Below are 15,699 nucleotides of genomic sequence, written 5' to 3'. Positions count from 1 at the left end.
TTTCACCGAAAGTCACTCAATCAAGGATATTCCTCACTTAACTTTATTTTATAACTTCAAAATTACTTAACTAGGTATATTTCACATAAAAAGTCACTCAATCAATTTAAATGACTTTTTAATTTAATTTTGTTCAATTATAACTTTGACCTTTAACTTTGATAGTGCACAAAGAAACACTTTAACTATCCAAAATTTAAACAAAAAAATAACAGTTGAATATTTCAGGCAAAACACGTGATATACAAATGCTCGATGTGGATAAGTGAACCACTCAATTGCTGCCAACTAACTAAAATAAATACACCTAGATTTTAAAAATAATAAAAATAAATTATAATCATATATATATATAGATATAAAAGAGAACCTTAGGCCCGCCTACGTGGTGACACCACAAACCAAAATTCACTTTTAATTTATTTATTTACAAAATTAGCCTTCCCCTTTCATGAAAAATTGTGACATTTATAAAAAAGTTGTGACTTTAATGAAGAGTTGACACTTTTACGAAGAATTGTGACTTTTATGAAAAATTGTGACTTTTATGAAAGTTGCGACTTTAATGAAGAGTTGTGACTTTTATTATAGGTTTTGACCTTTATGAAGAATTGCAACTTTTTCAAATAGTTGTAACATTTCCAATAAGGCACAATAACATTTGTTCACACTACCATTTGTTGTCTATAAATAGAGAGATTTCCTCTCATTTTAAAACAATGAAAATTCTGAACTCTTCTTCTTCTTTACAATTAATTATTTGTGTACTTTACTCATGTTGAGTGGCACAGTGACACCATTGCTTATGTTACAGATCCTGATATGTATTTTTACAGTCATTAATTTATGCTTATGTTATTAAAGATAAATAATAAGATGTAATAATTTTCATTTTTCTTTACATTATTAATCTTTTATGTGAGATAATATAGTGTTTTACTTTTAGTGACGGATAGACTTTAAGTATTATTTTATATATTTCGTGATATTAAATTCCCGCGCGGAGCATGATAAATTTTACTAGTATAGAATAAGAGGAAAATGAAAACAAATCCAATTTTAGGAAAACGATTACAAAAAACCCTAATCTAAATTTTTAAAATTCATGCCCCTTATATTCCAATCAAAGGAAAAATTGTTCAAGATATGTGCTGAAATTTCATATACTAGAACAGCTACCTATTCTTCTTCCTCAATTTAGGGAAGGTATCAAGGTTCAACACTTTACAAACAAGAATTTGCATATTCTTGGTGAGATGCTCAAGTCAATATGAAAATCACTAGAGAAAACTAATGTTTTTGTTGCAAAATTATTTCAGAGCAGCCCATACATATGGAAAGACATGAGAATCAATGAACTTTTACTTATTTTCTTTAGTTTGAAGTGTCTTTGTGCTTTAAGTTGTCAAATTCTAATGAAAAAACAGGATACTTTGTGTATTGTGATTGTCATAGTGAGTAGCAAATTACAATTACGAATTTTTGGAGGCCAAGAAATAACCTAGAGTGCTAAAAATTATTAAGTAAAATGGTGCACTTTAACTGTTTGATAAATTGTCTGAATAAATTTTTCAGAGATTTTTGTTAAGTTTGAGTAGCAATCTATACCTATTCAAAATGTAAGGAGTCTCATAAGTATGGATTGGACTCGTTGATCAGAATAGCTATTACTGCTTCAGCACATTGTGTCTTGGAATGGCGTACTAGACTGCAAATTGCAGTTGGTACTGCCCGAGGTCTATGTTACATGCATCACGAGTGCTCCCCGCCAATCATTCATCGTGACATAAGTGTAGTAATATCCTTTTAGACCATGAACTGAATGCAAAATTGCAGATTTTGGACTAGCTAAGATTTTGGCTAAGTAGGGAGAGACAGAGACTGCTTCTGCTATCGCTGGCACGTTTGGTTACCTAGCTCCATGTATATTTCACAGTTCTCATATTGAAATAAACAACAACACACCAGAGTGTACGTATGTATCATGTTTCTAATTGATTTTATCCTAATACCTGGTTATTCTAATTGGAATTTTAGAGTATGCATACACGTCGAAAGTGAATGAAAAGATTGATGTCTACAACTTTGGTGTGGTGTTATTAGAGTTGGTTACGAACCAATTAATGGAGACGAGCACATAAACCTTGCACAGTGGGCATGGAACCACCATGAAGAAGGCAATCCAGTGGTTGATGTTACCGATGAAGAAATCAAGGAATCATGTTTCTTGAACGAAATGAGTTCCATGTTCAAGTTGGGGCTTATTTGCACTAGTACTATCCCTTCCGCTAGGCCTTCCATGAAAGAAGTCTTGCAAATTCTATTACTTAGCCTTACTACTTCTTCCTAGCAAATTCTTAGTAGTAAGCTTAGCTAGGACGTCTGCTACTTGATTTGTTTCTCTATAGCACGAGCAGTTGTTAGCTGTAGACTGTAACATTGGCTTGGTTCATCATTTGAGAAACGTCTCCAATGATATTCTTCACCTTGAAGTTGGCAGTCTTATTATATCTTTTGATATGTTGATAACCAAAAGTGAATCCATTTCAATACCAAAAAATGTTGCTTGAGATTCTGCAGTGTTGTTGCTGCCACATTTAACAGGGATTTGACGTCTTTCTTGATCCTATACCCTCATTAGCCCGCCCTCCATCGGGGGCATCATATACACCCTCTCCCCTTAGGACTCGGGGATCCTCACTTTCTTCGCCTAAGATGTCTTGTTCACCTGTTAGATATCTTGATGAAGATATCTTGAAGAACAGTTCCTTTTGATCAGGAATGTTCTAGATGTAAAGAAGAAGAATTAGAGAGAATGAGAAATGAACCTCATTGATTGACAAATGAATCAGTAATGTGTTACATTTATACAGACTAACAAGCTGAAATATTGTTGTAACTAATCTAACTGACCTTTTACTAACTAACCCTCTAACTTCTATTAATTACATACAAACCCTTACTAAATACATGTAGGTCCTAGTTGTTCTATGTAATCCCTTCTTCAATACTCCCCCTCAAGTTTGAAGGTATGAACAAATTTAATACGCCAAACTTGGACAATAAGTATTCATGTTGAGACTTCCTTAAGTCCTTTAGTTAATATATCAGCTTCTTGCTCCTTGATATTCAAATACTTTGTTTGCACTAATCCTTCTATATTTTCTCCCTTATGAAATGACAATCCAATTCAAATGTGTTTTGTTCTTTCATGAAGAACTGGATTTGCGGCAATTTGGATTGCTGACTTGCTATCACTGTGAATAATGACAAGAGTTTTAACACCAGCACCAAGTTCTTTGAATAACCTCACTATCCAAACAATTGCAACTACAACACTTGCCATGCTCCTATATTCTGCTTCAGCTGAACTTCTAGATATTGTTCCTTATTTCTTTGACTTCTATGATATTAGTGAATCTCCAGCTTCACCATAAATTTGATCTTCTAGTATGTAGACATGCTCCCCAGTCTGAATCACAATATACATTCAGCTAACTGTTTTTCTTGCTAGATAACAAGACACCTAGCACAACTTGCCCTTTTATGTATCTCACAACTTTTAGTGCAACATTAAGATGAGACTGCTTAGGTTGGTGAAGAAATTGACTCAAAGTTTGTGTAGCAAAGGCAATGTCTGGTCTTGTGATATTTAGATACAACAGTTTGCCAACTAATCTTCTATATATGGTAGCATCTTCAAGTAGTTTATCATCCTTGCCTTTTCCATTTATTTCATCATGTTCTCTGGTTGTCAACTGTACATAAGAGGAGTGGAAGCTGGTTTTGCAGCTCCAAGGTCAGCTTCACATATTATTTCCAATGTGTACTTTCTTTGATGCATAACAATACTTGTTTGTGACCTTGCAAACTCAATCCCTAGAAAGTATCTGAGGTCTCCCAAATCCTTCATCTTGAAGGTATCTTGGAGGATCTTTTTGGTGTGTTGAATAAGTTTAAGATCATTGCCAGTTATCATCATATCATCCACATATACAAGAATTAGTACTAGTGATGTACCAATCCTTTAATGAATAGTGAATAGTCCAAGAGACTTTGAACAAATCCAAGTCTGATAAGAGCGTCCGTAAGTTTTACATTCCATTGTCTAAGAGCCTGCTTCAATACATAGAGGGATTTATTGAGCTTACATACATGTTTCCCCCTGCACAATGAATCCATGTGGAAGCTGAAATCCCTGAGGAAGAGTCATATAAACCTCATAAAAAAGATCTCCCCGAAGAAAAGCATTTGAGACATCCATCTGGTGAACATGCCGTTGTTCAGAAGCAACTAGAGCCAACACACTCCGGATAGTGACCATTTTCACAATTGGAGAAAAAGTCTCCTGGTAATCTAAACCTTCTCTCTGATTGAACCCTTTTGCAACCAGTCTAGCTTTAAATCTCTCAACCTCATCAGAAGCTTTATACTTAATCTTGAATATCCACTTGCAACCAATAGCCTTTTTGTGAGAAGGCAAGGGAACCACTTGCCAAGTCTTATGATCCTCCAGGGCTGAGATCTCAGCCTGCATTACCTCAACCCACCTAAGGTCCTTACAAGCTTCCTCAAAAGTGGCAGGTTCAACATCAGTCCCAAAGGAAGAGAGAAAGGCCTTATAAGAGTTGGATAAATGATCATAGCCAATATACTGATCAATAGAGTATAATGGCTTGATAGGACTGAGTTGAACGGAGGCAACATAATCTTGAAGCCATAATGGAGCTTTGATGATCCTGATTCCTCTATGGTAACTGGACCAGTATCATACCTAGTACAATGATCTGATGGTTCATGAGTAGAGGGAAAAAGTTGCCAGGAAGTAGAGTTAGGAACAACAAAAGAGAATATAGACTCTCTGAATTCAACATCCCTACTGAGGAAGAAATTCTTGTCTCTCAGGTTATACAACAAATACCCCTTTGTAAGATCACTATAACCCATATGAATACCAACCACACTTCTAGGGTGAAATTTATTAGTGATGTACATGTTTTTGGCATAACAAAGGCAACCTAAGACTCTCATATGCAAAAGAGAAGGTTTTCTCTTGTGAAACACCTCATAGGGTGATTTCCCATTTAACACAAGTGTAGACAACCTGTTGATAATGTATGCAACACTGAGAATGCAGTGACCCCAAAATCTGATGGGAATATGACCCTGAAACCTGATTGCTCTTGCCACTTCAAGTATGTGTTTGTGTTTTCTCTCAGCAATACCATTCTACTAGGTAAGGGTGGCAACGGAACCGGTAACGAGACTACCGGACCGGGACGTTCCGGAACCGGAACGGAACCGGGCACCACGGGCCGGAACCGGTAATTTCGGAAAAAAATCCGTGTACCCGTCCCGGACCGGTAACGGACTGGACCGGAAACCGGGTCCAACCGTTATAAATTATATTTTTTTATTAAAATTAAAAAATTAGGAACATTACACTTAAAAATTTATACTTTTAAAGTTTTAAATACAAATTTTCAAACTTTTAAAAGTATAAAAGTTTAAATTTCACAATTTAAAACTTTGAAAATTTAAATTCAAACTTTAAAACTATAAAAGTTTAAATTTCACCCTTTAAAAGTTTGAAAATTTAAATTCAAAGTTCAAACTTTAAAACTATAAAAAGTTTAAATTTCACACTTTAAAAGTTTGAAAATTTAAATTTAAATTATAAACTTTAAAACTATAAAAATTTAAATTTCACACTTTAAATTTTAAAAGTTTGAAAATTTAAATTCAAACTTTAAAACTATAAAAGTTTAAATTTCACACTTTAAAAGTTTGAAAATTTAAAACTTTAAAACTATAAAAGTTTAAATTTCACACTTTAAAAGTTAAATTTGAACTTTTGAAGACAATAATAAAAAAAAATTAAGGCGAATAGCCTATACTTTTATTAATATTAATTAAATAGTACAAGTTGAGTTACAAAATATTAGTAGAGTATTAAAAAATCTAATCTACACAGCCACCTTCTAGGAAGGGTTCTGTTTGAATTAGACCTCGAATTATTATACTCATACTAATAGACATTTAAATTTAATAGTTCATGCTACCAAGGAAATCTTTTTTTAAATCATTTAACATTTCTCTAGTAACATGCTCTGGAATTGGTTGATTAGCTAGTTCTTCCATTGCATCAATGCCGTCATCACTAAAATCTAGCATTATTTCATCAACGTCATTTTCAAATTTGGTCGGTAGAGGTGGACGACCATAACTCCTTCTCTCGCCATTAATCCAATCTCTAAATAGTACGGATATCTCCAAGCTATCTGCTGCTAATGAATATCTATGCTCTCCAATTTGAAATCTTGCTGCACTAAAAGCGCCTTCCGAAGCTACTGAAGATGCTTGAATAGCTAACACATCTCGAGCAACCGGTTGTAGTTTTGGAAATCCTTTGCCGCGATTGCTCCACCATTCTAGAAGATCAATAGTAGTAGGTTCTGTATTTTGATTAATATATGCATCAAAATCATTTCTATCATTATGAGAAAGTTCAATAATACAATCTATCATATCATCAATATCATCTTCATTATTATATCTACTCCTAGAACTTTGAGGCTCTTCGTTATGTACTACATTCCTTATATTAGAATTATACAAGTCGTACAATTTTCTAGCTTCAATTTTTATACTATCTTTAACATCTTGACAACTAGGTGTTTCATCATCTTCACTATCAATACCCAAATTAAAATATATTTTATCAACCATTCGTGATGCACCTTCATCTTTGTAATGTGGGTTTAACAAACAAGCAGTTAAATAAATTTGAGGAATAGGAATAAAATATTTTTTAAATTTTTCAATCATTTTCTTAACAGATTGTTCAAATCTTGGTTTATTTTTGAATTTATAAAATTTAGTAGAAATAGCACAAATATTAGGTAAAACAGAGCAAATAGTTGGATAATAAAGTGCAGATATTTTTTTTGTAGTTAAATAAAAAACTTTTAAGAATTCTATAAGTTCTTTTATGTCATTCCAATCATTATCATCAAGTCTATATGTCATATTTGAATTATGAGCATTCCAAACCATTTGTAAAGGTTTCCTATATTCATAAGCAACTTCAAGCATTTCAAATAAAGAATTCCATCTTGTACACACTGATTTTGGAATTTTTCTAGGTGGAAGATTAAATTCACGACAACGATTTTCAAAATCTCTACGTCTAGACTTAACTTGACATTTAAAAATAAAATGACATGCAGTTTCAACTTTTGTGCAACCATCATCATATATTGCTATACCATCTCTAACAATCAAATTATATATGTGTGCAGCACACCTAATATGAAAACCATCAATATAAATAGGGCAAAGAGACGGTTTTAGTATTTCAACAGCATTACTATTATTAGAAGCATTATCTAATGTGACACTACTTATTTTATCACAAATTCCATAGTTTTGCAAAACATCTATAATTGTTTGAGCTATATAACTACCGGTTTTATGCATTTCACAACATTTATAACCTAAAATTCTTTTTTGCAAAGTCCAATTTTCATCAATCCAATGCGCAGTAATTGTGAAATAATCATTACCATTTACACTACGGCCCATATCAGAAGTAATAGCTATTTTACAATTGTTATAATAAAATAAACAACGAAGATATTGAAAATGTTGAGCTTGATAATCAAAGATAGCCTTTTTAATTGTATTTCTAGTAAAACCTTTAAAATGTGGATTATACACAATTTGAATATAATGAATAAAACCGGGATTTTCAGCAAAACTAAATGGCAAACCCATAACAACAATCATTTTAGCTAATTCTTCAAGATCTTTTTCTCTACTATATGACCGTTGTATACTAGAACCAGAAACATTAGAAGGATTTAATTGTGTTTGGACCATATTAGAGCCATCTACTCCTACATTTTCAGGAAGGGTGGTACCATTTTTTTTAGCTTCGGCTACAGCTTTAGCATGCAAAAATTCATTTTTACAACATGACATTAAATGATTACTCAAATGTCCCGTCCCACCCTGTTTTCCTACAGTTTTATGATTCATTCTATGTTTACATTTATTACAAATAGCTTGTGTTTTATCTTCATTCTGAGTCATAAATTGCCACACAACTGATTTTTTAGCGCGTTCTACCTTAGTCCTAGGATGCACGGGGGGAATGGGAGCAGGACAACGAAAGGGAGCGGGAGCCGGGGAAGAGGGATTGGGAGGGGGACTAGTAGCCGACGGTGGCTCAGTTTCATCATCATCATATTCATCAACATTATTATCAAAACTATCAACATAATCATTAACATCATGTTCATCATCTTCAGGTAATTCCTCTTCAAAATTACCAAATCTTCTTTGTAAATGTTCATGATAAGGATCTAATCCACTATTACTATCAATATTAAAAACAATTTCATCAACATGCGTATAATCATCCGTATTTATTCTTAATTGAGAAGTTTTTTTAGTTTTAGATTGAGAAGTACTACCGGTTTTTTTATTTTTCTTGGATTTTGAGCTAGATAAATTAGTGAACGAATTAACTATGGTTTTTTTACCCTTTTCAATAATGTTTTTTCCGAAATCCATATTCAAATATAAAAAGTGAGTAAATTATATATAATACGAAAATGATTAGCAAAGTTTTAAACAAATAAACAACTAAATAAGTAGAGACTAGAGATTAATTACTCACAAAATAAATAATTAAATGTAAACAAATAAATAACTAAATGAAAAGTGAGTTGGAACGAATGTACCAAACGTCTACTTAAAAAGTAGACGTGTATGATCGGAAGGCGAAAATTGAAAGTTGAATTTTGAAGCTCCAATTTCCAAAGACCAAATTCGTAATTTTAACGAGAAGTCGAGAATAAGAGAATTTAGAGAGTAGAGAGTAGAGAGATTAGAAGATATTTTTGTGAGTGAAAAGAATGAAAGATTAGGGGTATTTATAGTTAAAAAAAAAGGATGAAAATGTAGTTTTAAGAAGTTTGGGGTATTAAAAAAAGTTTGGGGGGTAGGGAGGTGTAAATGGTGGGTTATGGGGTGAAAGAGCCGTTGGTGGGGCCCAAAACCCGTTGCCCAACGGCTATAATTTCAAATTTTCAGATTAAAAAAAAAAAAAAGTTTCGAACCGGACCGGACCGGGACGGAACCGGGACTAACCGGACCGTGACGAACCGGTAAATCTCGGTTTCCGTCCCGTTACCCCTCTCGGATCGGAACAATTCCGGATCTAACCGGTACTATCCGGAACCGAGACGGAACCGGTAACGGACCGGAACAGACCGGTACCGGTACCTCCCGATTCCGTTGCCACCCATACTACTAGGGGTATGAATACAAGTCCTTTGATGACCAATTCCCAAGCTGGTAAGCAATTGATGACACTCAGCATTTGACAAACTCTGACCCATTATCAGTTCTAATAGACTTAACAACAAAGTTAAATTGAGTCTTGACCAAAGTAAAATAAGTTTTTCAACACAACACAAACATCATTTTTGGTTTTTATTAGAAATATCCATAACATCCTAGTACAGTCATCCACTATGGTAACAAAAAATTCGTTACAATCATAAGTGGGAGTGTTGAAAGGACCCCAAATATCTATATGTAATAATTTAAAAAGAATAGAAGAAATTGAAGTGCTATGAGGAAAAAAAGTCTATGTTGCTTAGCTAGAGGGCAAATGGTGCAATTGTAGACAGTTTGAGAGAATTTACTAGTAGGAAAAGCAAGAGTATGAGCTAAAACAATGGATGATGTGTGTCGTAGTCTTTGATGCCACAATTGAATCTAAGAGTCTATTAAAGAAGCAACATCATCAACATGTACTAGATGGGACTGACATTGTGTCTCTGTGGAGTGAGTATGAGCAGTGAGACGATAGAGCCCAGCATGCTCTTTACCAATCACCTTCACCTGCCCACTGAAGAGGTCCTGAATGACAACAAAGTCAGGAAAGAAAGACACAACACATTGCAGTTCTTTAGTCATTTTTGACACTGATAATAGATTGAACTTAAACTTAGGGATAAAAAGAACATTATTGAGAGTGTCATATTTAGTCAAACTACTTGAACCAGTGTGTGTGATATGAATAGTGGTGCCATTTGGAAATTGTATAGTTCTAGGATTATTTGGTGAAAGAGTATTTTTCTGAACAAACATATCAACATGTGGTGTCATGTGATTTGTTGCTCCTGAGTCTATAATCTAGTCAGTGTGAGTATAATGACTTGTGAGTGCAGTAGTAGTACCTGCTGTGGGATATTCCTGAGCTAAATTTGCACTTGACTGGGATGTAGATGTTCCTTTGGATATCCTTATCTTTCTTCTTCAAATTACGAGTTGAGATTTGGGGAGAGTGGATAGGACAGGGTGGTGGATAACGTAAAGGAAGGGAAGGCTCATCCCGTTCTTTCGAGCGATTCTTCCCGCAAAAGACAAATCTTTTTCTTTTCGTGCCTCCCTGTACATTAGTCTGTCCAAGCATGGTTAAAATCTGATTATATTGTTCATGTAGTACAGTCATACCTCTGTGATAATCAGATTGATCAGCCTAACTAGTTCCTCTCCCATATCCTTGACTTCCACCATTATTCCCTATACTCATACCTCTGTTGTGATCCAAATCAGATCTATGGTTGTGCCCAAATTCACTAACCACACTATTAGCAGCTGGATATTGTCTTCTTTCGTTAGGAGGTCTGCCCCTCCCAGTGTTAGTAGAGAATTGTCCTTTCTTCTTCCTTTCATACCCAAGGGGATATCCGTGAAGCTGATAACAAATCGCCTGAGTATGACCTGTGCGTTTGCAGTAATCACAAAAGGCATTTGGATCATAGGTAGATGGTCTTGACCTAGGCACTGATTGTGTTGAATTTTGACTAGTGAACAATGCAGTCAACTCAGATGAGCTAGCAGATGATTGTGAAATAGTGCGTTGACTTTTTCTTTCAATCAGCATAGAATAGGTTTTATTGAGTGATGGTAATGGCATCATCATTAGGATCTGTCCTCTAGCTTGTTCATAGGACTAATTAAGACCCATAAGGAATTACAATAATTTTTTATTGTGCACAAATATAACAAATTCCCTTGAATTTGCACAACCACAGCCAAGAACTAGAGCTAAACTATCAAACTCTTCCCACAATTCACTTAATCGAGCAAAATAGACTAAAATTGAGCTTGTACCTTGACTGATGGTGGCAATTTCTTTATGAAGCTGAAAGATACGACTTCCATCAACCTTATCATATCGTTCTTGAAGATTCTTCTACACAACAACTGCATTTGTGGAGTAAACAATTCCATCAAGCAGTTCCTTCGACACACAGTTCATAATCCATGAGAGTACAATTGCATTACACCTTTCCCATAGATTTGTCAAATTAGGACCATACGCCTCTTTTTTACACGAACCATTAATGAATCCAAGCTTATTACCCGTAGAATTGCAATCTTCATGGCGCGACTCCACACATAGTAGTTATCAGCTCCAGTCAGTTGAATTGAGCTGAGTAATACTCTAGAATTGTCAATAGTATGTAGAAACAGAGGATGATTGTGGTTCAACTTCTCAGGTAACTCGTTATCCACAGTCGCCATAGCTTCACCAGTGAGATGAGCAGCACAAGCAGTGTGTGTTTAGATCTGAAGGCAATTACGGCAGTAATTGATTTGCTCTGATACCATGTTAGATATCTTGATGAAGATATCTTGAAGAACAATTCCTTTTGATCAGGAATGTTCTAGATGTAAAGAAGAAGAATTAGAGAGAATGAGAAATGAACTTCATTGATTGACAAATGAATCAGTAATGTGCTACATTTATACAGACTAACAAGCATAAATATTGTTATAACTTATCTAACTGACCTTTTACTAACTAACCCTCTAACTTCTATTAATTACATACAAACTCTTACTAATTACATGTAGGTCCTAGTTGTTCTATGTAATCCCTTCTTCAATATCACCTCATCTTCTGAAGCTTGTGAACGTAGAAGTCTGTCAGTTCTACTTGACCCCTCTCCATCAGGAGTATCACTGAGGGTCAGAACAAACTAATTAAAACAAGTACCAAAAGAAGTGACGAGTAGAAAAACTTGAAAGCTTATAGGAACATTTCATTTTTCCAATCACGTGAGTTAGCCTAGACCATTAATGAATATCTAGTCAATGGTTTTAGCTTTTATCAATTGTGTAAAACTATGGGAAATTCATGATGTCCATTGAAGAATATACCTAATTGCATCTACAGGTTGTGAAATAGGAGATTAGCCTTTCTTGCTACCGTCTCCTTTTGAGAATGATGGAGGGACGGACTAATTATCCATCGAGTTTTGAACCATTTTCTACTAGAACTAGGAGATTTTCTATAGTAATATAGATTGAAAAATACTAATATGTTTTTTTGGGGTAAAGAACATATTATTATAAAGTATAGTGGGCCATCTATTAGCTTGGTTAGACGGTTGTAACTTTTACAAACGTGCACTTTAACTTGGCGTTAACCGGCATCTATATATGCCCTCTTATTCTGGGTGTGCACAAGTAGACACTAATACTTGTATAAAAATGAACAAATAGACATATTTGTCCTACGTGGCATCCTATATGGCAATTTTGTGTCCTACATGTATTATGTCACCTAGGACACATGTGTCTACTTGTTCAATTTTATACAAGTTTAAGTGTCTACTTGTGCACATTCAAAGTTGAAGGGCATAAATGTTAGTTGAAGGGCATAGATGTCAGTTGAAACCAAGTTAGAGGAGATATTTATGTATTATGCCTAATGCATTGTGTTGTTAGTTTAGATTCAATGTTTGTTTTGACTTTTCTTTAAATTTTATTATATTGTATCGTTAAGTATCATTGTTAGGTAACAACGAAAAGTCCTATTTTGTTGTCCTCGATGACTGTATAAAATTTATATATGCCTAACTCATGTAAAGAATACATTTGGAATATCAATCCAGTTAACTTAGAAAACAATAAAATATACATGTCATCATATCATACACAATGAAAAAGGTTAAACAAAACAATATATTTTATCTTTTATAATAGTTCTATTGCATATTTTACTTTCTTATAAATTTTTTCTTCAAATTATTGATGTCTATTCAATCATAATATTTATTAAAGCAATAAAGTACGATAAACCAATGATTTACAACTCATACTGAATGCTAATTGGCAGCTGGAGTTGATCAGAAGGAGACAACTAGTCAATGAGTGTTGCTTCATATTAATTTATTAGGAAAGTACAGTGCAGATTCCACCCTAAATAACGCAAAGTTGAAGTTACTTCAAACAGAAATAACTACGTTGACTTCTAGTATGAGCTCTTTATTGTATTCATAGTGACTTCACTGCCATATGAAAAGAAAAACAATGGGAAGTATCAATTTGCATTTTTTCTGTAAAATACAAATGTTCTTCCTCATTTTTTTCGTCCTAATTAGTCCGTCATTGCAAGAAAGTTTACAATTGGAACAGCCCGTGTTGTTAAAATTGAAACTACACTGGAGCGATTCGGAGTTCCTTCAGTCATGGGATTTGAATTCTTCAGAATGCACTTGGTCAGGAGTTTCGTGCATCGATGACAGGGTAGTGACAGAACTACATCTTGGAGGAAAAAACATTACCGGAACAATTTCATCGACAATATGTGAGCTCAAGAACCTTACCTTCATTGATCTCTCCAACAACAACATTTCAGGAATCATACCAGTAAGCCTGAAAGATTGCTCAATGTTACAACATTTGGACTTGTCCAATAATTCTTTGAGCGATCGGATTCCAGGTGAGTTGTTTGAGATGAAACAATTACTCAATTTATATCTTAATGGTAATATGTTGTCTGGTGAGATGCCAAAACAAATACAAGTATCGCAACTGAAAAATCTTAATTTCTCTGAGAACTACATGAACGGTTCGATACCAGAAGATATTGGTAACTTGAAAAATATTGTGAAATTGGACATGTCACATAATTCTTTAAGTGGTTCAATTACAAATCAGTTGTTTCAGTTGCATCATTTGCGTCACCTGTCGCTAAGTTCCAACTACTTGTCCGGTGTGATACCTGATGAAATGGACTTGTTTAGTTTATACGATATGGATCTTTCACATAACCAATTGACTGGTTCTATACCAAAGGGATTTCGGTATTTACCTGGACTACATGCTCTGGATTTGTCGTATAATCAGTTATCAGGAGATATTTCGCAAAGTATAGAACATCTTAGGCCTAGAAATACTTTAAGGCTTTGTTCCAACAAATTCTCAGGAAGAATTTCTGCTGAATTTGTGAAGTTAACATACGAAGAGAATTGCTTTGATGAGTCCAATCTTTGTTCTACATTCAACAACTTATCCATCCCCAGCCTACCAAGCTGCTCCTCCTCTGATGAGGTTCGAAAATCTTCGAGACCAAAACACTTGATTATCATTATTTCTGTTGTAGGAGTTGGGGTAGCTATACAGTTAACATGGATATTTTACATGGTCAGAAAGCATTGTTGGAAAACAAAGAAGCAGAATGTCAAAGATGACATGAAGTTCATTTCATTTCAGAAGTTGAAGGTGACTACAGAAGACATTTTGTCTAGCTTGAAAGACGAAAACATAATAGGAAATGGAGGATCAGGGAAGGTCTATCGAGTTGTGATTAATCAAACAGGCAATACTTATGCTGTTAAAAGCATAGGGCATGGAGAAAAATCAGGTAGAAGACACCAAAAGGAGTTCCTGGCAGAAGTTAGAACACTTGGTAGCATTCGACACAACAACATTGTCAAGATCATGTGTTGCATCTCAAGTTTAGACAGAAAGCTTCTAGTCTATGAATACTTTGAGAAACAAAGCCTCGACAAATGGCTTCACGGAAGGAAAAGAGAAGCATCACCAGGTCAAAGTAGTACCCTGGCCCTGGATTGGCGAAAGAGACTAAATATAGCCATTGGTGCAGCTCAAGGACTATGCTATATGCACCATCATTGCACTCGAGCCATCATTCATAGAGACATTAAGTCCAGCAATATCCTTCTGGACTCAGAATTCAATGCAAAAATAGCAGATTTTGGACTAGCAAAAATACTATCCAGGCGAGATGACGATCCTGAGACAGCTTCTGCTATTGCTGGAACATTTGGTTACATTGCACCAGGTACATTACAGTTCAAACATGTATGAATATTCAATCTTTTAAAATCCAATTATAATATATCAAATTTTAATATTCGGTCCTGACAGAGTATGGCTCGACATTCAAAGTGAACGTAAAGATTGATATCTATAGCTATGGAGTGGTGTTATTAGAATTGACAACAGGGAGAGAACCCATTCTCAGGGATGAGCAAATGAATCTAGCACAATGGGCGCTACAGCGTTACAGAGAAGGGAATTCCATTCTCGATGCCCTGGATAAAGAAGTGATGGAAACAAGTACTTTGGAACAAATGAGAAGTGTTTTTAAACTAGGAGTGATGTGTACAGGAGCATCACCATCTGGTAGGCCATCAATGAAGGAGGTTTGTTATGTTCTCCAAAGCTGCAGAGACTCTAATATTTGTGAGAAACAAACATAATTGTAAATAGAGATGATTAGAGTCTTTGATGATTTATGCAAATAGTATCTACTCATTTGTCAGGTACTGGCTTTGAAGATTATAAAAAAACTTTACGGTT

At 34.6% G+C, this 15,699-nt stretch overlaps 1 protein-coding gene across 1 annotated transcript; it reads left to right on the top strand.

Moving 5' to 3' along the window:
- Window positions 1-13,401: 13,401 nt before the first annotated feature.
- On the top strand, window positions 13,402-15,682 carry LOC125843007 (receptor-like protein kinase HSL1). The gene is made up of 2 exons (XM_049522262.1): window positions 13,402-15,178; window positions 15,265-15,682. The coding sequence occupies exons 1-2, from the start codon at window positions 13,402-13,404 to the stop codon at window positions 15,597-15,599; spliced, it is 2,112 nt and encodes a 703-aa protein (XP_049378219.1). The 3' UTR covers window positions 15,600-15,682.
- Window positions 15,683-15,699: the final 17 nt, after the last annotated feature.

This window comes from Solanum stenotomum, chromosome 10, assembly GCF_019186545.1.
Source record: "Solanum stenotomum isolate F172 chromosome 10, ASM1918654v1, whole genome shotgun sequence".
NCBI classification, from domain to species: domain Eukaryota; kingdom Viridiplantae; phylum Streptophyta; class Magnoliopsida; order Solanales; family Solanaceae; genus Solanum; species Solanum stenotomum.
Note: the sequence above shows the minus strand (reverse complement) of the source record. Positions and strands in the feature narration are given on the sequence as shown.